Raw genomic sequence first — 26,703 nt, 5'->3', positions numbered from 1 at the left:
ATACATTTTTACTCCATACAGAAAATATGGATATGTGTCCCACTCACAACTAGTTTTAACTATTTACAACATTAATAACTGAGATCATGGCTATATCAACCTATTGGTAAAAATCAGAGTAGGTCAGCAGGCTTTGGGGGTTTGGAGTAGGTGGAAAGGAAAGACTGAACACCATTACTATGAAGAAAAGTGTATATTGACTCTACAAATTAAAGCCTCAAGGACTTGGTAAAAGTCATTTTATAACATAAAAATAAATAAAATAAGACAAAAAAATTAAAAATCAAAATTAAATTTTCCAGGAAAAATAATAAAGCAACATGTGCATTATAGGACTCCTGACACTAAAGTTCTGCAATTGATCATTAAATTTAACTAAATTTCTCTCAACCAAGACGATAATGCAAGTGTAGTTTGCAATATCTGAATAACTATTTATCATGAGACATGACAAATGCTTTCCCAACATAAAATCTTAAAACTCATCACATGGATATAAAAATTCTGAAAAATATAACCAACAATTTAGCTAAGTACAATTCTTATAAAATTTAGAGATGGGATATTTAACAGCATTTCAACATTTTTGTGGGATGCTAACATATTCCTGACATGTTACACATTCCAAGACAGAATTTAGAAGACCTAAGAAATGGAGAACCAACAGTGAACGCTTACCTGTCTCTCTCAAACATTAAAATGTTTCAGAGAACTTTCAACAATTTCTAGATAAAGTCAATTCATGGGTGAATTCTCTGACATGTGTCAGAAGTGCCAAAAATTGATACTGTTGAGTTGAGAGGTACACTCAAATTTTATATATTAGTTATGAATACAGAAGAAATAAACTTCCACTGAGAAAATTTGGAAGTTCCATAGCTTATGTTAAAATTAGCTTCCTGGGTTTGAAATTAGCTGCTAGGTTATCACTTGGTATTTGGAAGTGATTCCAGTGTTAGTTTTAGACCGCATGTCATACCCAAGGAAAGAATGAATTTATTGTCTAATGAATTCCTTTTTTTTTTTTTTTTTGTATAAGTATGGATCTATCTACCAGAAAACTGTCCAAAAGTTTCTAATTAAAAATAACCAAAATATTAGTGAAAAATAACCAAAAGGTGCAGTGAAAAAACATAAGTAAAGCCCACTTTTATGCAAAACAATGCAAAGCCACAGGAAACTTAAAAAAGAAAAAGAAAAAAAAGGTTTCTTTTCTTTCCCATAACAATCACAGCCTCTATTAACTTTATGAAGAATAGCAAATATATTTTCGCTTTTAATAAGGCATTGGTTACTCGCCTTTCTCCTTAAAAGAACATTCTCCACTGTCACGTGCTTGTCCCAGAAAGGTATCTCTGATAAGTCTAACACAATTTCTACTTTTTACTCATTCTATTTAGTTTTAATTGAAAAGTGCTTCTTGAAGTTATTGAGTTTAGGATCTCTTTACATCGCTAAAATTTTTTTGAGGAACCCAAAGAACATTTGTTTTTATGGGTTATAGCTATGTGTTTACCATATTAGATATTAAAACTGAAAACAATTTTGTAACACAGAAATATACCAGCATATATTTCACTGGCTGGTTTAGCCTCTGGAAAACTCTACTATACCCTTGTGAGATAATAAGGAGGGAAAAAAGCAAATAACAGCCCAGTATTATTATGAAAATAGTGTTGACCTCAAGGATCCCCATGAAGGGTGTCAGGGATGCCCAGGGACACCCACATCATACTTTGCTAACAACCAGTTTAAAGAAAGTACCAGTAACAAAGGAAAAAGCAGCCACATGCATAACAAACATGGAACAGCAAATGCTCTGCGTGCAGGCGCACACTCTCCAAAGTCGTCCACCTGTGAGGGCACTAGCTTGACTCACAGCAGGGAAGACTAGGGGGCTGGCCGCTCTGTCATAACTCGCAGCCATCAGTCCCCAGTTAGCTTCTAACTTTTAATTCTAGATCTAAGCAAACGTCACTATAACCTAGATGATGCTCAAAACCAGGAGAAACTGTGGCACCCAGGGCACCCGAGGACAGGCTTTGTGCGAGAGGTAACAGTTAATCCATCTAGCAACTGCTGACTGTATTGTGATCTATGGGGCATGGAAACCCTTGCAAGAAAAATCTTCTTGTACAAAATGTATAAGGCAATCTGTGGGGCTGATGAAAGAAATATGACTGGTCTTATTATTTTCATCTAACCTTTTAAAAAGTCTTATGTTTTGTATATTTTAGTTCGGAAGCACATGCATTTCATTTATAAAGGAATGCATAGACAGAGTGGGCAGTATGCTCAAAAATGTTGTTAATGGGTGTGCATTCAAAATGATTTGGAGACTATGTGCTATTCTATTTTATTTAAATGTTTTAGCCAAATAAAATTTCAAAGATGTAAATGCACCCAATGTCGGCAAGGATCTAGATCAAACTTCTTTCATATTGTTGGCGGGAATATACATTGGCTCAACCTCTGTGGGAAATTATACGACACTATCCATGAGAGTTCAATATATGCCTCTTCTACAGCTCAGAAAGTGTATCTAGAGTGTATATTCCAAAGAAATGAAGGCAGACATTCACCAAAAGACGTGGCCAAGAAGGTTTCCAGCAGCTTTATTAATAAAAGCTTAAAACGGAAAAGAACCCAAAGGATTATTGCCATTTAAATGAATAAACAAATGGAGGACATATTTATACAATGGAATGTTACAGAGCAAATAATGAACTATTAAAGGTGACTATCTCAGATACAATGTTGAGCAAAAGGAACCACACACAAAAGAATATGAAGTTGAATAACAGGCAAAACTAATCTATAATGTTGAAACTTGGAATAATGGTTATGGCTGGTGGAGATTAACTGGGAGGGGACACAGGAGCACCTTCCAAGAAACTGGAAACACCTTGTATCTTAATGTGGGTGTCAGTTACATGGTTACATAGATATATAAGCATACATTGATCTGGACTTTTAAGATTTGTATACTCAGCAGTGCCTATGACGTGTGGCAATAATAAAAACAAAACGTTGTTTTAAAACATATTATACCCAAATTAGGAAGTGTCCAACTTAATTTTTTCTCCCATCCAAACTACAGATCTGTGGAAACCTTCTTTATGTACCCGAAACTCTAATATGGAAAGTCTGCTGAAGACCAAGCCCCAAGCTTTCCATTATAAAGCTGTAAATCGGCCTCCCTTCTCTCCAGCATCCTCCCTCACACTGACCACTCCCCACTGTCGGAGCAGATTCTGACTCACACCTACTCTGGATTCACAGCAAGTGCACAGGAGGGGGGTGAGGCTTGCTCCCTTCATTCTAACGCACTTTCTTATGAAGTCTATCCAATCCCCTGGTCTCACAGAACGGAGTCCTTAAAACTCAAAGGGAGAAGTAAATGGTGGCATCATAAAACAGCAGAGAAGTTTGGAAAGAGTTCATATAAAATAACGTGGAAAGATGTAATGTTACATTAACAGCAACATTAAAAACTGCGTCTACATCATGAGCACAATTTGGTAAAATTTGCACATAAATAGAAAAATACGGTGAGTAAAATTCTCAAATGCTCACAGCACATACCTTGGAAAATGACATTAAATCATTTTCTTTGCCATTTTTTAGAGTTTTTATAAAATAGATGTACAGGAGTTGAAAATAAAATAATTTTTAAAAGTGATAATTTTTAAAAAACCTGTTTAAAACCCATGTGGATGGAAACCCGTAAGGATGTCACTTATGCCTACATTTTCATGCTGATGATGCTTTTAATTATCAATGATTATGAATTTAGCCTTGACTTCAGCTCTCCTCAAGTCATGGTTTTTTTCCTGATGTATCAAGATCTTCTTTTTTAAAAAAAAAAATTTAAATTTTTGAAGGGAGAGGGAGAGAGAGATAAAACATCGATGAGATAGAACATCGACTGGTTGCCTCCTGCATGCCCCTCACTGGGGATCAGGCCCACAACCTGGGCATGTGCCCTGACCAGGAATCAAACCGGCGACCTCTTGGTGCATGGGTCAATGCTCAACCAGTGAGCCACACCGGCCGGGCTGTATCAAGATCTTTAGCTGAAATGATATTCCAGTGTGGTTCATGCACTGATATTGTCTTAACCAGAGACCCACTGCTGCACATACACTCCAGGTAAGTCCCCATGTGCCTGGGGGGCTAGTATGCATCTTCCTGGTTTGCATTCTGGCTCTTTCATCAACATCCCACACCAGCTACAGGGTCACTTACTCCTCTAGACTACGATGTCCTTTCCTGGAACCCCAAACAAAACACTACGTCGGTTTATGTTATCACATTCAAATTCGACTAACTTTGGAGACAAATGAGCAGGGGTAGGTGGCAGCAGCAGATAAGCCAGGCGAGACCAGCACAGGGATTTCCACAGGCTGGAGAGCCAAAGAAGTGAGGTTCGCAGAAACATGGACACAGTGGAGCCTGGTGACAAAGCTAGCGTCGCAGGGAGGATTTGTGGATGTTGTGATTTCCGGAGAGCAAACAACAGGGTCTTGAAAAAGACAGATCCAACATCTGGCTCAGAAAAAAACATCAGCCCCCAGGTGTACTCTATAGCATGACTGTATAACTGTTCATTCCAAAATAATTCTATCTTAATTTGAGTTTAAGAACCTTCTTAACTATGGATAAAGGTTGCCAGACACTCTTCAGAAAACAGAGAGTAAGGTGCACTGGTATAGAAGCCAACCAGTGGAGTGGGCTAGGGCCTCTCCAAAGAGCCCTCAGTGGTTCCAACCTTCCTAATGCCGCGACCCTTTAATACAGTTCCTCATGTTGTGGTGACCCCCAACTATAAAATTATTTTTGTTGCTACTTCATAACTGTAATTTTGCTACTGTTAAGTCTTAGGTGACCTTTGTGAAAGGATCGTTTGACCCCCAAAGGGGTTGTGACCCACAGGTTGAGAACTGCTGCCTTATATGGTCTATAGGAGGAATTTAATGCCTTAACCTATTATAAGATGGAAACAGTCTAAAAATAAAAGGTGTTTTCACTATATTTCTTCATTGACCATTTACAAGAACCTCGGAAATGAAATCTGTGTTTGGTTATTTGGATTATATTTTGTTTAAGAAAATAGTATTTTATGAAATAGTGTAATAAAAGCAGATTACAATAAAATTCATAAAGAAAAGAACTATTTAGCCCTGGCCGGTTTGGCTCAGCGGTTAGAGCATAGGCCTACAGTCCAGAGAGACCCGGGTCCAGTTCCCACTAAGGGCATGTACCTCGGTTGCAGTTTGTCCCCAGCCCTGGTTGGGTTGTGCGCGTGGCAGCCACTCAATGTGTCCCTTTCACATCGATGTTTCTCTCTCTCTTCCTCTTTCCCTTCCACTCTATCTGAACAACAACAACAACAAAAAATGGAAAAATGTCCTTGGGTGAGGATAAAAAGAAAAGAACTATTTAAAGAAGTTACCATGTACTTTGAGATAACAGAGCAATCTAACAAGGACTATGAAGAAGATTAGTGATAGGGGAAAGAAAGATCTCTTTTCTGAACTACTTGTTTGTTTTTTTAACTAAACAGGATCTCTCTTGTTTAATCATATTAGAGAGCTTTAAATCAAAGTAAAGCATTGCTTAGTGCTTGAGAGCCCGACTAACTAGCTGTGAGAATTCTGAGAATCTGTGCTTCAGCCAGCATGAGTGAAGACTGGTGAACCATCATTAGGAAGATAATGTATACTTAAACTGGGCTACATAAACAAGAAATGTTTTCTAAAGGAAACCAACCAGCCCTGTCAGTGGGAATGCAGATGGGTGCAGCCACTGTGGAAAACAGTATGGAGGTTCCTCAAAAAATTAAAAGGAGAACTGCCTTATAACCCAGTGATTCCACTTCTGGGAATATATCCAAAGAAACTCAAAACACTAATTTGAAAGAATATAAGCATCCCTATGTTCATTGCTATTTACAACAGCCAAGCTATGGAAGCAACTCAAGTGCCTATCAATACACAAGCAGATTAAAAAATGGCAGCACATATTTATATATATACAATGGAGTATTACTCAGCTATAAAAAATAATGAAATCTTACCATTTGTGACAGCATGAATATACCTAGAGGGTATTATGCTAAGTTAAATAAGTCAGTCAGAGAAAGACAAATGCCATATGATTTCACCTATATGTGCAACCTGTAGAACAATATGAACAAAAACAAAACAGAAATAGACTCACAGACACAGAGAACAGACTGATGGTTCCAGGGCGGGGGTGGGGGTGGGGAGGATTGGTTAGGGGACAGGAAGTAAAAGGTGAAGGGATTGAGAAGTACAGATTGAGATTGGTAGTGACAATATAGTCACAGGATGTAAAGAACAGCATAGGAAATACAGTCAATAATATTGTAATAACTACGTATGGTTACTGGAAATATCAGGGGGAACACTTTGTAAAATATATGACTGTCTAACCACTATGTTGTGCACCTGAAACTAATACAAAATAACACTGAATGCAAATGGTAATTGAAAAAGTAAAAATAAAGGGGATGGAAAAAAAATGTTTTCTAGAGAAGACTCCAATTTCAATATATCTGCTTTTCAGCCAATACAAAAGGCAAATTTTCACATGCTTACATGTGTAACAGCCTGATTTGGGCTAATTCTACATCTCTAACATGGAATTCTTTTTTTTTTTTTTCATCCTCACCCGAGGACATTTTTCCATTTTTTGCACAGATAGAGTGGGAGGGAGAGAGAGAGAGAGAGAGAGAGAGAAACATCGACGTGAAAGAGACACATAGAGTGGCTGCCACCCGCACGACCAACCAGGGCCGGGGACAAACTGCAACCGAGGTACATGCCCTTAGCGGGAACCGAAGCCAGGTCTCTCCGGACCGCAGGCCGACGCTCTAACCACTGAGCCAAACCGGCCAGGGCCTAACATGGAATTCTTGATCCTGCCAGGTGGTCCAATCACTCCCACTGTGTACTTGGCACACCTTCCACCTGTGGGACATGTGTCTGAAGGGAATTAAACTATGAAATAAACATTTTTTTTCCTTTATTGATTTTTCAGAGAGAAAGGGAGAGGAAGAAGGAAATAGAAACATCGATGAGAGAGAACATCGATTGGCTGCCTCCTGCACGCCCCCCACTGGGGATCAGGCCCACAACCTGGGCATGTGCCCTGACCAGAATCGAACCAGTGATCTCTTGGTGCATGGGTCGACGCTCAACCACTGAGCCACACCCCCCAGGCAAAATAAACATTTTTAACATAGCTAAATATACTGATTTAATTTTTTAAATTGATCATATCTTGTTTGTACCTAAGTTAAATTAACCCTCAAGATGCCATTGGCTACATTTCTACATCTGTATTTACTTATTGAGAGAGAGGAGGAGGAGGAGAGCAAAGAAGGAAGGAAGCAAGAAGGAGGGGAGGGAGTTTGGCTTAATACCATTTAGAAAAATAATTTTTAACTAAAAACAATAACTTCTTGCTAGTTAGGGTTTAGCTACCTTTTACATTCACTGTTGGACAGTCTTGCTGTATGTTTTCATTTTTTTATCCAGGCAATAGTAGAACGTACCATTAAAATAATGGCAAAAATCTCTCATTTCCTCGAACTCCCCTGCCTCCAACACGAGGGAGTAATTTTCACCAACAGCGCTACTTCTAAGAATATAGAGTTCAGGGAACATATAAACAAAAGAGTCGCGATTTGTAAGAATTCAGAATTCTCTGGAATCAAAGTCCTTACATTTTAATATCTTTCTTTTATGAGCTTAAATCTTGGCTAAGTTTGTGTTAGATTTACTCGCGAATTTCATTCCTTTCCAAAAAATAAAGCAAACAAGTCCATCCTCTCAAGGCGAGTTTGATTTATCTCTGTTTGCACAAAGGCCAGAGCACTTGAGTTTTTTTCAAACATGGAATGCAGTGTTTACCCATTGGAAACAGAATTCATTTAATTCCTTGAAAAGAATGTATAACTTTAAACTCTCTATATGTATTTATAGGGTGACTGCAGCTGTACTGCTTAATTGGATTCCTTCTAGTATTTAGCATACATATTCTATTATCGTACATATGCAAAGTAAATTTTAAAATGACACAGTTATCAGATGAAAAAAATCCTCTCTGTTGTTAAATGACTTTTTAATTCTTTACTCTATTGATTTTAGAGAGAGGGGAAGGAAGAGGGAGAGAGAGAGAGAAACATTACTGAGAGAGAACATCGATTGGCTGCCTCCCAGGATATTTTTCTATTTATCATCAGATAGAGTGGGAGGGAGGGAGGGAGAGAGAGAAACATCGATGTGATAGAGCCACAGTGACTAGTTGCCTCCTACATGACCCAACCAGGCCCTGGGACGAACCACAACCGAGGTACGTGCCCTTGACCAGAGTCGAACCCACGACTCATTGGTCTGCGGGCCGACACTCTAACCTCTGAGCTAAACCGACCAGGCTGATAAATAATTTTTTAAAGTCAATATATAATTATGCAAATGTCAGAGATTACATTGTTGTTCATCAAAAAAAAAAAAAATCAATTTGAAGACATTTGTGCAAATGCTGGATGACAACATGAAATTAATGGCTACTTTTTTTTATTTATCTGCTCCTCACATCCTTTAATGAGAATGGATCTGCTACCAGAATGCACTGCAAGCAGACCGACCTGAACACGGGGTGAGAAAGTGCCTTTTTATTTATTCTTCACATTATCTCCCTTCAGATTGAAACCATGCCAGCTTTGTCCAGCTTAATTCTCACGCCGGTTTTACAGCCTCCTAGAAAAGCTCTATTAAAGCTCAAAGCTTAAGGGCTTAATAGGTCTGTCACCTATTCTTTGAAAATTTAAGAAAAAAAAAAAGGTCTACAATCCCTCAAACTATGTTCATGTATGCCTTCTTCTTTTTTTTTTTTTTTTTATCTCTCCCTGTAAATTATAGGAGAAAAAAAAATCTGTGGAAAGCAGGATCATGATGTTCATGTTCCATAACTGTGATCTCCGCAGTTCGATTAGACTATATTGTTGTCTCTTACATAATGTGTGTCCCCAAAGTAGCATCTGGATGTCTTGAGGATAGAGTATTCCAAAGGGACTCTGCCCATAAATGTCCAAACAGTCCAAGGCCTTAAAAGAAGATCACAGAACACAGCCTGAGCATAAACAGGTCCTGCCCCAAGACCACCAGCTGTGCCCGAGCAGCTCCGGACAGGGAGGTAGAAAGGAGCCGAGAGCCACCGGCACAGACGCCTGAGCGTTGGAGGTCAGAAGATACCGACTCTGAGCGCTTGGTCATGTAACATCCATCATAAAGAGAATGGCTCCTGCTGACACACAGGCGGTATTCCTTCCAAACAACTGACGGCCTCCCCATGGAGACTGTGCAGTTCTAAGACATTTTCCACTGCCATTCTTCACCATTTAAAGGGACAGTTCTTACATTTATTTCTGAGAACCTACCTATCCTGAGAGGTAGGAGGGTGAGAGGAAGGACATGATTGCTGAGGGCTGGGGGGAAAGGCTCCAGTGGGGAAAAAATGGAGCGAATGAGAAACCCAGATATACCAAGGACAAAGTCAACCAGCTGCCCAATTTGGAGGCAAAGTAAATGCCAAATTGGTTGAGGAGGGCAGCAATGTGTAGGGACAATTTGAGTGCGCAGCACTTATTGGGCCAGTAGAGGGCAGAGTCTACGGGTATTGGCTCTGGAGCCGCTCATGCTACCCCTAACTAACCAAGGAGCTGCAGCTGATTAAGTTAATACATCGGCCAAAATGCTTTAAACACTGCTTGGCACACACTTAAAAAAGATAACACTAACAAACATTTATTATTACTAATTATAATCCCTTATGGGGGGAAGAGTCCCCTATTTGGGATTATAGAAATTCAGCTCAGTTAAAAAAAAAAAAAAACTTGCCTGCTCAGTGTGTCTCAGTGGTTGAGCACCTACCCACGCACCAAGAGGTCGGTGGTTCGATTCCTTGTCAAGGCAAATGCCCAGGGAGGCAGCCAATCAATGTTCTCTTTCATCGATGTTTCTATCTTCTCTCCCCCTCTTCCCCCCCCCCACTTCCTCTCTCTAAAATCAATAAAAGAGAAAAAAAAATTTAATGTTTAAAAAAATAAACTTGCCCAAGGTTGCATACCTATAAATGGTGAATCCAAAACTTAAACCCAGACCCTCTTTACATTAATAAGTCATACAAACACTTACAATATTTAAAATATGTTCTGTCCTTGTCTTGGGGCCTACATCAGCGATTCTCCCACAGCGGTTCCCCAGACCAGCAGCGTGAGCATCCGCTGAGGACTCGTCTAAAGCCAGGCCCCGCCTCACTGCTGTTATGTAAACTGGACTTTACAAGGGCAGCTGTGTGCAGCTCGTTTTTTCTATGGAGGACACACGACGTCAGCAGGAGCATTAAAGGATACCCTGGAGGGACTGTGACACACTGGACATGTGCTTAGTCAACACTGGTGTGAGTTTGACCACGAAGATTTTGAATGAAAGGGAGCTGACATTCTAGGATAGCTGAATTCCCATGCTTCCTGGGAGCAGAGAGCTGAATCATTATATTACAAACTGTCTGTGAGACTTTGGGCAACTCCCATCACCAGTCTAGGCCTCAGTTTTCTCATCAGTGAAACAAGTGACCCCTCATGTCCCGTACAACTTTGTATTCTACTCAGTTAACTCGATATCTCTACCTGACTACACTTGTATAAATATGATGCCAAATAAAGTATACATCTCAGGAACAAGGGGACCTGTTGCATTAAGTCATAAGAAAATGAAATCTGGAGGTTTTCAAAGTGAAGCAGAGAAGGAAAAACTTGCAAGGGGTTAGGAAATTTCATTATCCCAAGCTTGAAAGTAAAAACATACAGAATACAGGAAGAAAAGTCTATATGACATTAAATTAATAATATAAGTAAGTTATCTTTGTGGAGAGCAAAAAAGAAAATATCATTGCCAGGCTGGTGTGGCTCAGTGGTTGAGTGTCGACCCATGAACCAAGAGGTAGCCGGTTCGATTCCCAGTCAGGGCACATGTCCAGGTTGTGGGTAGATCTCCAGTGGGGGGCATGCAGCAGGCGGCCAATCGATGTTCTATCTCTCTCTCCCTCTCCCTTTCTCTCTAAAAATTAATAAAGAAAAAAAATTTTAAAGAAAATATTAACCCACTGTCACATGAGTTCACTGCAGTGAGGAGCTTCCATTAGAGTACGAACCATGAACTTGATCCCCAGTATGGTAGAATGCTGAGACCAGGAATTAGGAAGTCAGAGATATAGTCTAAGTTCTGTTTCTAACTAAGTGAGAGCTTATTTTGGTCCCTGAGACTCAGCTGCTTCTGGTTTAAAATGCACATAGAGATTTAACTACATCTTGTCTTAGATGTTCCTAAATATAAAATCGTTTCATCCTTGAGGAAGTATCAGACCTCAGCAGTGAGGATGCCTCCTTGTCCCCTGCTCGTGGCAGGCGTGGCCAGAACTACCAGGTAAGAAAAATGTAGATCAGTGAAAGAGGTTTCAGGACAGTTTGTCGTAAGTATAGACTGGACTCCGGGCAGAAGTCCCAGAGGCAACCCAAAATGAAATGATCCTCGTAGTGAAGCCCATTCTGATGTCCAAATGATATCGTGACGTTTTAATAACAAAGGCATACTTTTTGGGAGGAGGGTATCACTCATTTTTCTAATGGGCACAAGCAAGTTATATATTTACTTAATTATATGTTAGGTGCATGTACAAGTATTATTGTTTTGGAGAAGAAAAGGGAAAAACGAACTAAATTGAAAGCTTCCTTTCAAGACATAAGACGAGGAACAGGTAAACTTGACGCCGCCACGCGTGGTGGGGCTTTCCCAGGGCGCGGTGGCCAGAGGAGCCCCCTCGACAGCTCTGACCTGCCAGAGGCCCACTCCTCACCGTGACTCCTCGCGTGGATGCTGCTCAGGCCTCACGGGGGGCCATCAACTTTGTGGCCTTCATTATAAATTTGCTTCCAGGGTTCAGGGATTCATGGAGAGCACGCCGGCTTTAAGAAGGCGAAACCGCATGACTGGTAATTTTAAAATTGAAAAATACCTCCAAGTTCTTTACTGAGTGGAGAGTCCGCTGCAAACCAAGACCTTCAAAATCTCCCATTTTTGCCCGGCCGGTGGGGCTCAGTGGATTGGCACCCCATGGACTGAGAGGTCCTGGTTCGATTCCCAATCAGGGCACATGCCTGGGTTGCAGGCTCAATTCCCAGTAGTGGGCGTCCAGGAGGCAGCCAATTGGTGTTTCTCTCACATCAATGTTGCTGTCTCTCTCTCCCTTAACCTCTCTGTAAAAAAATAAAAAATAAAAAATAAAACAAAAAAACTCCCAACTTTAAAATTCTACTTATGGAGACTACAGTGAGAAACTTGGTGGCTAATACCATCAATGCCTCTTTCAACTCAGGAAAGGGAAATCAGAAATTTAAAATTGTTTTGAGAAACATTTAAGTTTTTGTTTTGTAGCCTCACCCTAGGATATTTTTCCATTGTTTGTTGTTGTTGTTGGTTTGTTTGTTTTAGATAGAGTGGAAGGGAGAGAAAGAGAGAGAGAGAGAGAGAGATCAATTTGTTGTTCTACTTCCTTATGCATTCTTTGGTTGATTCTTGTATGTGCCCTGACCTGGGGATCGAACCTGCAACCTTGGCGTATCTAGATGATGCTCTAACCAACTGAGCTATCTAACTGTGGTTTAATTCTTTTTTCGTTCGTTTGTTTGTTTCCACATCAGGCACACTTGGTGTGCTACACCACAGATCACCCTGGGAAATACAAAGGGAGAGAAACCTCTTGGGATGATCTCCACTGGGAAGGACCATGGAGCGCATGGGGAAAGGAAAGGCCACCATGTGACTGGGGCGATGAGGGCAGGAAGGAGGAGAAGACAGGGAACGAGATGGCTCTGGGGAGATCAGGAGTAGCCAGGGGAGGAAGGACTGGGAAGACAAGGCTGTAGACCTAGGCTTTATTATAAGTCGTGACAGAAGTCATGGAAAGGTTATATGTAGGAAGACGACATCAGCATATCCGCCTTGCGGAAAGATTCCCTTGTGGATAAAGAAAAGGTTTTCTGAGGGTCAGCACCATCACTTGAGTAGCTTAAACTCCAAAGAGTCCTTGCTGTGTCTCCAATTTGTCAGCAAGGCAAACAACATAAACAGAGGTTCATCATCATTACTGTCATTGTCATTGTCATTGTCGTCCAGGGCCAGCAGAAAACCCAGTTTCCAAACGCACATCTCAGTGGTCAACAGCTGCATTCTAATTCTCTTGTGGGCATCGATGCCGGTGCCAACAGCAGTACAGAGAAAATACTCAGAAAAAGAGCAACGCAAAATTAACTCTGGCAGTTATTTGGCTCAGTTTTCAGAATCCATCTTAAAAACAAAAGGATTTTTCAGTAGCCAAAAAAGATGGAAAATGCTGGCAATGGGAAAAATTGCTCCCAGACCTATAACAATCATGGCTTACTTAGTAGCCGTGCCCCTTGAAGATGTTCTTGCTACGCTTGCCTAGGAACATCTGTGTTTACATCAGGGACTGAGACAGGCACAAAGGACGGACGACAAAACAGGACGGAAGAACCAGAATCCCAGTTTTATGTGGCATTTGATAGCAAAGAGGGAGTCAGACCATGTGACAGGTGGTTACAAAATGGGTAAATACACTGGAATGAAAATAAAAACCTACTTTGATGATCAAGAAAAATTCTTTCATTTTGGCAGTCCATTAATACGCCTGATGTGTCCAGCCCCGCCCCCGGCCCCTTTCCTCACCCTCCAAATTTACTGCTTATTTAGAAAAATACAGAGAAAGAGTGGGATGGGGAGATAAGCAGTAATATGGGGTCCTTCCTCTTTTAGCCTGACCCCGAAATTCCTCAATTAGGAAGGCATTCCAATACAGACAGAGGCCCCACTGCAAAGAATTCTAATGACTTATCATAGAATTTGCTACTTTTTCTTTTTCTGACAATGTTGAACAAGTGGTTCAGCTCTTTAACAAAAGATTAAGTATCTGGCATCTCTAGTGGAAAAATTCAAAGGCAGGTTGTATTTACCAAGCACGTAAGTGAAAAACCCTCACCCCTATTCACACACAGATTGCCATAGAGAACTTTGAAGTATAAAGTCTCGATTTTTACACTGGTACGATAAGAAGGCCTTTCTAAACCTGATGCAAGAAAAAAAGTCGATTTGACTATATAAAATAATTTAAAATTCACATGACGCAAAAGAGTGATAAGCAAACTTGTTTTTTAAAAAAATCAACAACAAAGAGGGAAGGTAAATTCAATTCTGAAGTTACGGGAGAAAATTTAATTAATGTTGGTCATCTTCGTTTTCGACAATATCATTTCTTTGGGAGATAGGCCATCTCTTAACAGTCTTGCAAAATAAATGATAGCACGTCTGGTTAACCTGGGAATGTGACGGAGGAATGGATGTTATTTACTCTCTCAGCTTTATGCGTGTGAACTCTGCAGCGGCACCCGGCCCAAGCTGAGATCCCTACGCTCATTTTAATCCTACGCCGTCGAGGTCTTGTCATTTTTTAACCGTTGTTCAAAAAGGAGCCTCGGGACACTGCGGAGGATGTACTGACCCTGCACTCCCTGTCCTGCCTGCTGCCCCCCTCCAGAGCAGTGAGTTCGGTGCCCAAGGACCCCACGGTGCTTCAGAAATAGCTCTCATCATGAAACCTTCATCATCTGAAGTGGAAATAAATTCAGTAGTTAGATGACAATAAAGCAAAGCAGAAAATAAGACACGAGGTAGAAATGCAACTCCAGAGGAGGTGGAGGGTATTTCTTGGTGCAATGAGGTCCCTGTCTGTGGAAGAGACAGCTTTCATTTGGCTCTAAAAAGAAGAGGGATTTGAACGTTGAGACGGGGAAAAGGCAACAGAGGCAGTGGGCTCTGCAAACGCACGGGACTGGCTGCCACGTGGGCTCCGTTCCCTTGCCGAGGAAAGAAGAGACGAGGCTGAGAAGGGGCTGGCGTGGGCTGCGGGAGGGCTTGAGTACCCAGCTAATAAGAATATCCAGAATCCAACAGGACCTGCGAGCCACTGAAGGGTTATACCAAGTGGGCAGTCGTAATTTAGGGAAGACTAAAGCTGGCTCCAGGCAGCGATGGTCGTTGTGTCACCTCTCTGGATCCCCAGCCCTGTGCTACCTTCACAGATGATGTGGACCTGATGTCTTACACAGTAGCCAGATGGAAAGGGACGTCTAAGTCAGTGCCCGCCTCACTTGAGTTCAACCAGTTCCACTTGACCTGCTCCACGCAGACCCACAAGAAATGTTCATGCATGGAGGAACCGCTTTTTATTGTTTGAGGATTGTCAGAAGAACACAAATCTAGGCAGCTCTAAGAATAATATAAAGATGAAATGATATCTAGGGTCCATTTAAAAAATAAATACATCTCCAATCTCCAATGGCTGAAATGGTGCTTCTAAAAACGTTTTTATTGGAGTTATACAAGGCAACATTGACTCTCCTTCCATTTACTTAGGCAAACAGACTTATGGAAGCTGAAGGTAACATCATAAGTTCCCAGTGCTTGGGTACGTGAGACAAGTAATGGGCTCTGTCCTAGGTATTTCATTGATTACCAATTGGGATCTTTCTCTATTAGGGCTGCATCTGAAGAAATCAATACTTGCACTTTCAGGCTTAAAAATGAATCTCTTTCTCTCTCTCTCTCTCTCTCTCTCTCTCTCTCTCCATAGACATACACACACACATTTATATATCTCTATATATCAACCAGCATATATATATATATATATATATTCACATATATCAACACACACACATATCGACATATATCCAAACACACACATGGCACCTGAATAATTGAATTTCTATACTAAACTCTACATAAAAAATTACATTTCCCCTTCTCCTAAATGTTTCATTCAATCTCATTGAGGAAAAAGCCCAACACACTTTGATAGAGTAATGTTTTAATATATTATTCCTTGATATCAAATGATAATTGCATTGCCTCCTTAGCAGAAATATAGAGAATACATTTTATGTGAAAATGAAAAATATATAAACAATGGATCAGAAGTAAAATAAGTTAACCAGAAGAAATACCAAAGTAAAAAAATATTAAAATTGCATCTTAAGAAAATTCAATAGGTACCGCTTAAGCTGTATCACTGAAACAAAATGTGAACTTGATTTTTTTTTTTTTTAGATCCATTTAAACCATTACTTCACCAAAAATAAAAATATAAAATAAAAGGAAGGGCCACTTTACCATGCTAGCTCTCAAATGAAATCTTAATTGAAGGTGTATCTTCCTGTAGCTCACATAATGATGGTCTGTTTTCAAAAGAAAAGTGATAATACACAACTACTTTTTTTGGGGAAAAAAGTTTTCAGTATTCTTTTTAGTCTTAACAAAATAATATATTTGTTTTAAAATAAGCTGAGAGACAAGAAATGCATTTTGGCGAATCTCGGTGTATTCCTGAGAAACGAGGAGCTCTTTCTTATTCCTCTTCCCATGCTACACTGAGTTATTCTGATAATAGATAGTATCAAAAAAAGCAAAGCTTTTGATATTGCAGAACTGTAACATGAAATGAATTTAATTTGGGAAATTGAACTCAAGATTAAAGGATAATAAGCTTCTTCTTGGAACTTTTCCATCTTCGTCAACTGACCTTTCATGTGGAAACTCACACACGAGATGAGTTAGTCTCACAGAGTGGGGGTTGCTTTAGAAGAGGTGACGTAATATATTAACTGAGACATTACAGATGGACCTGCTATTCTTTTTGTCCAGGCAAATTTTTGTGTGCTTCCCTGAGCTGTGCTCCTCTATGAGAGAATGTTGAATGAAACTCTGAAGTTCTGACTTAACCACATATTATGAAAATTGTCACCAGAAATATCAAGAAGGCAGCAGCGCAGTCTTGTACGTCCACAAGTGTGTAGGCTGTTATGGCTGAGATGCAGGGAGAAAGCCTTCCCTGTGCTTCACTTCAGAGCAGAGGGTGGTAAAAACATCATATGGTCTCAGACAGAGAAAATAAAGCCTCCTACCTTTTTAAAAATTCCATATACTCCGTATGCTTGATGAGTCCTGTCCTCATCATTATTGTTTGAAAACATTGTCGATCAATAGCCCAGAGCTTCACATTTACAAGAGCTGGAGAAACAGAAAACAAACAGGCAACAATTAATTACAGAATTTTAACTAAGAATTATAGCCTGCAAAAGAGATGTTATTCATGAGAAGTACGGAGATGACTCACCTTCATTGACAGCTGATATCATAATGTCCTATTTTAAGAAGTATTCTTATGAGCAAAATGTAGTTCAAACTAGTATTACTGTCTGATAGGAAGTTTCCATTGCTCTTATGTCCGTAAGGAATGAAAATGCCTAAGTACACACTAAAAGAATTAAGTAATTGCACAACTATATATGAAGGAAATCTCATGGAGAGAAAGCAAGGTTTACAAGTAATAACACTCCCTGCTAATTACCCAGAATGGTGTTAATGACTCATCTGAGCATATTTTAATTATGAAAAGTAGATGTAAAAATTCAATTTTCAGGTTAAGGGGCAAATTTAATATAATACAATTAATAGTTATATAACGATTTTCTATGCAAAGCTCATTTTATAAATTATAACCTGTGCCTACAGTTACCACATACAATTACATTACATATGTTTGTTGAATTTTAATTTTTACTCTTACATACCACTGTCTTTGACAATGAATAAGTGTTGAAACTGAATACTGCAACATTTCACCATTTGATCTATTAAGTACATGGCTAAGAGACATTTCTTAGAAAAAGACAGATGTTTCAGTGTAACAGAACAATATATCAAGATAAACTTAGGTTTTAAAAGAAGATACATTACAATCTTGATCATTGAATCTGTGATGGGTATATTCGAGGCTTATTTAACTATTTTCTCTATTTTTATGTATGTTTGCGCATTTTCATAACAGAAAATGTTTTAAGTCACCACATGAACTGAAGAAAGCCAATTTATGCATCACACTAGGGGTTCGAGCATGGCCACTGAATGGAGCCAGGATAGAGTTTAATGAGCTAAACACAGAAAGATAAGAAAATGTTTTTCATCTTCCTAGTTCTCAGACGAAGCCCTATGAATGCTACGGGTCAAGATTTGTGGTAAGGGATGGAGAATGTGTTCGAATAATTAGGCCATGGGTATGCCTTGCAGAGAGGAGCTAGAAGTAACTAATACACTGGCTATCATGAGGAAAAAGATGATAAAGGAAATACTGTACTCTAGAGTAAACCCCTATCTTGGAATTTTACTGCAAATTCCCTTGCAAATTGTTTAAAGCTAGAAACAACACGCCTTGCCTCTTGGCCGGCTCTTCATTGGAGAGAGAAGGCGCACGGTTAAGCAGAAAAAGAACGCAGCCTCAAGGACCAGTGTGTATGTGGCTCCATTGCAAATAACCTTTAAAAATGCACCTTCAAAAACAAAGCTCATCTCACAAGCCTTCTCCAGCCACATTCTAGTCCCTCTGCTCAACCCAGGCTCCTTTCCAGAACACCTGCTTCCTTAGGCCAAACCAGAAGCCTGGGTGTTGTAGCCACAAAGGACGGCACAAATCAGGAGAAGATGCCTGAGAAGTAGGACCTTACAGAATGATAGGACTTGAGCTAGGAGATGAACAGGAGGTGACTGGGCAGGAAAGTGCCTCAGCAAGAGCTCAGCTGGGACTGAGCTTGGGCAGGGGGAGAACAGACTGAAAAGGCTGCAAATGCCTACAGGGTGGCTGCATAATCTGATAGGAGGCTGATAGAAGGCCCTGGGAGCCAGCCACATGGAAGCAAGGATTCATTTGATGAACAACTGAAAGCTATCAGAGATCTTAAAAAAGACAAAACAAAGCAAAAAAAAAACAAAAAACAAAAAAAACACCTAAATTTCCAAAGGCTACACCATGGGTATATCAAAAAATTTTAAATGCTTATAAGAACAAAACAACCAAAATTTTCTGTCTTCATCATCCTTCTTCATGGCTTCTAGGTATTTCCAGTTTAGAAATGCTGCCCTCCACAGGAAAAATACACTAACCAATATTGTTATTTTAAAAATAGTGGCTATAAAAATAGTTGTTACTCTATAGATTTTTAAAATGCACTTAAGTAAATCATACGTACATTTTAAGATTTTGTCCTGCAGAAAGACTCCAGAATGCATACCCCTAGCAGCACTGTGTATATAAAGTTTCTATTACTGGTTCCCAAACCAACAGATCTGATCCCAGGGAGAGCTGGCGTAGACTAAGCTGGGAGGGGCGACCGGGACTCGGAGACATCCGAGTGGAGCAGAACCCAGACCGACACTGGGGCTACCAAATAACCGTGTAAAAACCACAGGACAGCCCAGCTGGTGTGGCTCAGCGGTTGAGCGTCGACCCATGCACCAAGGGGTTGCCGATTCGACTCCCGGTCAAGGCACATGCCCAGGTTGTGGGCCAAACCCCAGTGGGGGGCATGCAGGAGGCAGCCAATCGATGCTCTCTCTTATCGATGTTTCTTTCTCTCACTCCCTCTCCATTGCTCTCTCTCTAAAAATCAATAAAGAAAAAAAGGCAGAGTATGAAGAAAGCTGTGTGAGAAAATGTGTTCTGCTAACAGGTGTGGACACGATTTCAAACAAAGAGCAGTGTGCACCAGGCAGAGGCCACAGTAACTCAGGAGTCGCGTGGGGGTCTTAGTGGAAAAGCCGCAATGAGTGTGTGTGCAAAGGCTCTGCACTGTGTGTGGTGTGACTAAGTTGTCTGTAGCATGTTAAGGCAGAGTTCATGCTTCAAGGCCAGTCTCCATCCCTGGTTCCTAGAGACTACCCCTGATTTTTCTGTCACTCACTGGCGCTCAGCGTCTTACTGATATTGCTCATGATCTCTGCTATGCTTATATCAGGTTTCCTCAGATAATTTTGTACATTCCCTCACACAAAACTGTCTCATTTTTTATAACACCCCTTCACCTCAAGAAATTAACTGTTCATTTGATAGGCATTGGCTATATTTGTTGATTACTGTAATTTATGTACATGATGCAAATTTTTTTAAATGTAAGTCTTGGTGGATTCTAACGTTACATTAAAAAGTCTAAGCAGAATTGATTAGATGTCCTAATCCATGTATTGGAAAGCAAACTGTTTTATCTTCTGATTCCCTTTCACACTGGCTACTAAAATATCTCTAAGTGAAACAGTGTTTGAGATATTTTGTGTAACAATGAACATGGCTTGATGAGATTGCAAATTTGTCCATGACCTTGGACAAGATGCCAAAACCCTTTTTATATTCAGCCAATATACCTATTAGTCAAGTCAGCATTTTATGGTGGTCAAGCATGACTAATAATCACCTTGTCTTGTTATCAAAAGTGTGGTTGTCTTCAAGTTGTGACTAACATCTTGCTTCCTAAACAGCCTGAGGGAGACCATTAAAAAAAATAAAAATGAAAGTCTCTCCATTTACCTTTGATCGTAAGTGGTGCATTAATCTCTGTAGGGAATAAGCACTTGATACATAAAATTTCTGTGGTTTTTACCACGTTTATTGTTGTTGAACATCTGAGTCTGAAGGGCATAGAGCAGAGAAAGTGTTGGGAAGGAATTTTCCTTTTTGTTCTAGTATGTATCTAAAATTCTCTGCTGAAATATTTACATTGTTTTCAGTTGAAGGCCACATGGAAGTCAGTAGAAAATATGTAAATACCCATTACCCTACCATCTCTAAGTGATGTGTGAGGGTGTGAAGAACACCTTCAACCTAGGCAACAGTCAGCCTTCATTTAGGCAACACCAGGATTATAGGGGAAGACATCACAAAACTGTGCTAGACTAGGAAACCACAAATCTGAGGTTGGCCTAAATTCTCCTACTGGGGAATTTATGTGCTGTCTAGTTCAAGTTTTGGAAGTACATCAAGAAAGCATATGTGGATATAAAGCACTTATAGACTAGAATATTAACTTAGCCCATCTTTATTTTATAGCAGTCAAGCCAACACCGGTGTTATACAGAAGGGAGCGAAAACAAATGTACAGTTCCTGCCCTTGAGCTACTGAAGATACAGCACAGAGCCCCACAAAGCGTTGTCCCTGCCAAATCTGGCCAGTGATTGGTTTTGTACAGCCCACAAAAAAGGGGTTTGTGTTTTTAAGTGGTTGTGAATTTAAAAAGAGAAAGAGCCTTGGCTGGTTTGGCTCAGTGGTTAGAGCGTCAGCCTGCGGACCAAAGAGTCCCGGGTTCAGGTCCCACTAAAGGCACGTACCTGGGTTGCAGTTTGTCCCTGGCTCTGATTGGGGTCGTGTGGGTGGCAACCAGTTGATGTGTCTCTCTCACATCAATGTTTCTCTCTCTCTCTCTTCCTCCCCCTGTCCCTCCCTCTCTATCTGAAGATAGATTCAAAAATGTCCTTGGGTGAGGATAAACAAATAAATAAGAAAAAGAGATTTCGTGACACATGAAAATTATATGAAACACATTTCACTGTCCATAAAAGTTGTATGGGAACACAAACATGTCCATTCATTTACACACTGTCTCCAGCTGAATGCAGTGGTTCTGACAGAGACCATTTGCACCACACTCCCTGGCCCTTTAAGAAAGCAATCGCCAGCTAGCGATATGGTATACCAGATAGATAAATCAAGCGTATGTGCTAGCAGTGGGTCAACATCCCTGGCTGTGAATACAGCCTCACAGACTCCCCTGGGAGAGGAGCCGAGAAGAGCTGAGAGGGCTTTGCAGGGGAGCACCACCTGAGCCAGGGTCCTCGCCTGGCACTGCAGACCAAATGCTTGTCTTCTCCAAACTCAAAGGTGAGAGCCCGAACCCCCATTGGCACAGTATACGGAGGTGGGGCCTTTGGGAGGTGAACAGGCTCTGGTACCCATTCCAGTGTGGGAAGACGGGGCTCCCCACATCAATAAGCAATTTTCAGGATACCTGCTGGGTGTCCTGCAAGTCAACTCAATTCTGACAGAAGCCCCAGAAATAGGATCAGAAGCCACAGGTGCGGGGTTCCGGCCCATAGCACTGCCCCCACCACTACTACTTCAGACGGATCAGCTGAAAGCCCAGGTGGTTCCGGTTCTTCCGACAGAGGGGCGATAAGTCACAGGTTCCCCCAACACCCTCAGTGAATTTGATTAATTTGCTAGAGCAGCTCACAGAACTCGGAGAAACATTTTACTTCCTAGATTACTGGTTTATTATACAAGGACTGACTCAGGAACAGCCCGAGGGAGGAAATGCTCAGGGTAAGGTAGGGGGGCAAGGGCTGTGGACTTTCCCATGCTTTCTCCGGGCCCCACTCTCCCCAAATCCCTGTGTTCACTCACCCGGAAGCCTTCCAAACCCTGACCTGGGGTTTTAAGGCTTCATTTTATTGACATGTTTGATTAAACCACTGGCCTTAGGTGACTGATTCAACCTCCAGCCCCTGTGTCCTTCCTGGTAGGACTGACATTTTCAACCCTCTAATGACAGAGTTGGCTCTCCTTGCAAACACCCCTCCACAGACACACCTTAAGTAGAGTCCAAAAGTCACCTCATTAACATAACAAGACACTTGGATGCTCTAATCTCTTAGAAAATTCCAAGCTTTTTGGAGCTCAGTGCCAAAAACAGGACTGGAATGAAGACCAAGTATACATTTCTGATTATAAATGACAATATCACGGGAGGTAATCAGGTCTAGATGAGGTCATGAGGAAATTCTGTGCACACACCAAGAAAAGGCCAGGTGAGGACAGAACCAGGCAGGCAGCCCTTGCCAACTACCCCACCACACTAGCATCCTGATCTTGAACTTCAAGCCTCCAAAACCCTGAGAAAGAAGTGTTTATTGTTTAAGCCACTGAGTCTATGGTATTTGTGATAGCAGCCGTAACGGAGACAAATGGGATCCACTGAGCCCCAAGGAGTCTGTGGATGGAACTCATGGGATTTGTGAATGTGAGATGGAAAAGCATCATCTTTATTTTTACTACCTTGTTACTGAACTTCAGCATTTCTTTTTATTATAAGTGTACGTAATCCACCACAGTAGCCGTTAGTCACCAACAGAAACCAGGGCTATTTTTATATCATACATTTGTTGCAGATACATTAGATACAATTTACACAGATTTAGAAATGATGGTGGTTACTAACCTCTAGATCTTATTTTCAATATGTTGTTTTATCACAATTAATTAGTAAATGTTTTACCACCACATTGCAATATAGATGGCTTCCTTTGTAATCCTATGTATTTTATCTTATGCTTACAAAAACACTATTCTTAAAGGGGCCCATATGCTTCACCAGAGTGACAAAGAGGTCCATGGCACCCACAAGACTAAGAGCCCCTGCTCTAAGCAAGCCCTGGAGATGGGCAAGGCCTGGTAGGGGTGACACTTAGCCGGTCTGCATCCATGGGGGCATGCACATTATTCATAAATAAATAACACTTATTTAGTAAACAGCCATTTCCCTGAGTTTCCTGGTTATTCTTCTTCCCCTCCCCCCCCAATTCCCTAAGAGTTCCCTAATTCAGCAAACAAAGGGTTAATGCTGAGTCCAGCAGGGGCCTCTCAGACCATGCTCCAGAGTGAAGTGTGCTACGGGAGCTGCTAGGTCACGTCAGTGTTTCCCTCATCACCACCACCAGCACCGGGGCTTTCCAGGAAGGGGGCTCTGTCCACGTGTGGGAAGAAGATGCAAGTGCAGGGAGGTGAGGTGCCCAGCGAGGCAGGAGGTCCCAGTGACACTGAAGAGATAAGGACAGCACGACGATTCTTGTGTCCTTGCTGCGGGGTTAGGGCTTGATCCTGAGGTCAGTGTGGAGGGGACATGGCGGTTTCAAGCAGGTCATTTATTTTATTTTATTTTATTTTTTTCTATATATTATACCATTTCTTTGTATAGCACAGCCACTTTTATTTCTTTTATTTATTTATTTATTTTTATTAATTAATTTTTGTTACAGATGTTTCTCCTTTTTCCCCCACTGATTCCCCCTTCCCCCTCCCTCCCTGCCCTTTCCCCAGTTTGTTGTCCATGTCCACTGTTCATGCATACATGCATATAAGTTCTGTGGTTTATCTCTCCCCCACCACCCCCTTATTTAGGGGATTGTCAGTCTGTACCCCACTTCCGCGTGTCTGGGACTACCCCCTTCCTCAGACTGTGATGTTCATTATATTCCACAGATAAGTGAGATCATATGAAACTTGTCTTTCTCTGTTTGGCTTGTTTCACTTAGGATGATACTTTCCAGGTCCCTCCATGTCGTCTCAAAGGATAAGAGATCTTTCTTTCTTACAGCTGCATAGTACTCCATTGTGTATATGTACCACTGCTTTTTTATCCATTCGTCTACTGATGGACACTTGGGCTGTTTGCAGATCTTAGCTACTGTAAATAGTGCTGCTATGAACATGGGGGTACATATATTCTTTCTGATTGGTGTTTCAGGCTTCTTAGGGTATATTCCTAGAAGTGGGATCACTGGGTCAAATGGAAGTTCCATTTTTAATTTTTTGAGGTAACACCATATTGTTTTCCATAGTGGCTGCACCAGTCTGCATTCCCACCAGCAGTGTACTAGAGTCCCCTTTTCTCCACAGCCTCGCCAACACTTGTTGTTTGATGATTTGTTGATGGCTGCCATTTGTTGATGACAGGTGTGAGGTGATACCTCATTGTTGTTTTAATTTGCATCTCTCTGATGATTAGTGATGTTGAGCATTTCTTCATATGTCTCTTAGCCATTTGTATGTCCTGTTTGGAGAGGTGTCTATTTAGGTCATTTATTTTAGAAAAGATCTATTAGCAGTAGCCTAGTGGGGCACTGAAAGGGAACAGGACTGGGGGGAGCAAGGGAGGGGCAGAGAGAGAGAGAGATACAGACAGCAAGAGTCAGGAGAAAGAAGGAGATCCACAGACTGTTGGAAATACCCACGTGGGTGGACTCTCAGAGTGGCAATCAGGCTAAAGGGACAGATGAATGGATTTGAAAGGTATCGAAGAGCTTCATTTCCTAATGTCAGGGAGAGAAAATGTGACCCTGACACCCAACTTTCTAGCCTAAAAATATAAATGGAAATAAAATAGTGGGATGATGAATGCTCCATTCACATTATTCAAAAGTACAGGCGGTAAGTGTAGGTGAGTGCAAATAACTGCCATTTTTAAGTTAAAAAATCATGCATATCACAAGCTAACCTAAGTGATTTATAATGAGCAAATGAGCTTGTAATTTTTTTTAAGTTTTGTGTTATAAATATGACACTATAACCTCAAACTACTCCCTTACCCTTTTTAAACTATTCTTGCCACAGTAAACAAGTCTAACCTAACATTTTAGAATCACTTGGTCCAACAGATATGTGCACTCTAGAAATAAATGTGTTAGGATGTTGTCCAGCCGGTGTGGTTCAGTGGTTGAGCATCGACCCATGCACCAAGAGGTCGCCAGTTCAATTCCCGGTCAGGACACATGCCCAGGTTGTGGGCCTGATCCCCAATGGGGGGCATGCAGGAGGCAGCCAATCGATGTTCTCTCATTGATGTTTCCATCTCTCTCTCCCTCTCACTTCCTCTCTCTCTCTCCCTCTCACTTCCTCTCTCTCTAAAATCAATAAAGGAAAAAATAAATGTGTCAGGATGCCATCAGTGCCACAATGCACACCGTGGCACTCAGATAACTTGGAAATGTTAGAGGCCAAGATGAAAAGTAACACTTATCAAGCATCCGCCAAGTAAATTTTATGTTTTAGGGACAATTTTTCCTTTTACAAAAAGTTAATCAAGAAGCTATTCAAATGGTCAATAAGGACATGAAAAGATGCTTAGTATTAGGAAAATGCAAATCAAAACCACAATGAGACACCACTTCACACCCATTAGGATGGCACCTCTTAAAAAAATAAAAAATGTTGACAAGGATGTGAAGAAATTAGAAATCCTGTGCATTGCTGGTGGGACATGAAGTGGTATGGCTTTCACTCACACGTTAACCATAGAATTAGTATATGACTCAGCAATTTCATTTTAAATGTATATGCAAAAGAACTGAAAAGGGGCATGAGCAGTTATTCCCACACTAATGTTCACAGCAACATTATCCACAATAGTCAAAAGGTCAAAACAACCCAAATGTCCTTCGAAGGATAAATGGATAAATAAAATATGTTATATCCATACAGTGGAATATTATTCAGCCTGACAAAGGGAATGAAATTGTAATAACCTGCTCCTATCACTTTGTCTTGATTAAATAAACAAAAGGCCAACTCTGAAGCTTTCAGAGGCAACCCCAGGAAGTACCAGCTGGCCTGATACTCCTCTAAATGAATGTGTCCTCTAAGCAAATTTGTTAGTTTTTAAAACTTAGATAATAGAATAAATGGCAGGATAGATGTATGCTGACCCAGTTCACCCAGTTCCCTTTCGCCTCAGCTCCCTCCCACCTCCGTTCCCTCCTGCTTATCGCTAACTGTCTCAGCTTCTGTACACGCAGCTTGCTTGCTCTGCTGAACTCTTGAGTGACCCCTGCCCTATATAAGCAACCCTCCCCCTGAGCTCGGGGCTGCAGTTCTCCTCTGTGTAG

At 40.9% G+C, this 26,703-nt stretch overlaps 1 protein-coding gene across 2 annotated transcripts in view; it reads right to left on the bottom strand.

The window, feature by feature from the left end:
* PRKG1 (protein kinase cGMP-dependent 1) overlaps positions 1-26,703 on the bottom strand; it is a 1,169,747-nt gene that overhangs the window by 392,928 nt on the left and 750,116 nt on the right. For both annotated transcript variants that reach the window (XM_036265967.1, XM_036265966.1), the window contains exon 4: positions 17,126-17,231. In XM_036265967.1, coding sequence (XP_036121860.1) covers positions 17,126-17,231 — 106 coding nt within the window. The remainder of the gene's footprint in view (positions 1-17,125; positions 17,232-26,703) is intronic.

This window comes from Molossus molossus, unplaced genomic scaffold (genome assembly GCF_014108415.1).
Source record: "Molossus molossus isolate mMolMol1 unplaced genomic scaffold, mMolMol1.p scaffold_m16_p_17, whole genome shotgun sequence".
Taxonomy (NCBI): Eukaryota; Metazoa; Chordata; class Mammalia; order Chiroptera; family Molossidae; genus Molossus; species Molossus molossus.
This window is presented reverse-complemented; position numbering and strand designations above follow the sequence as displayed.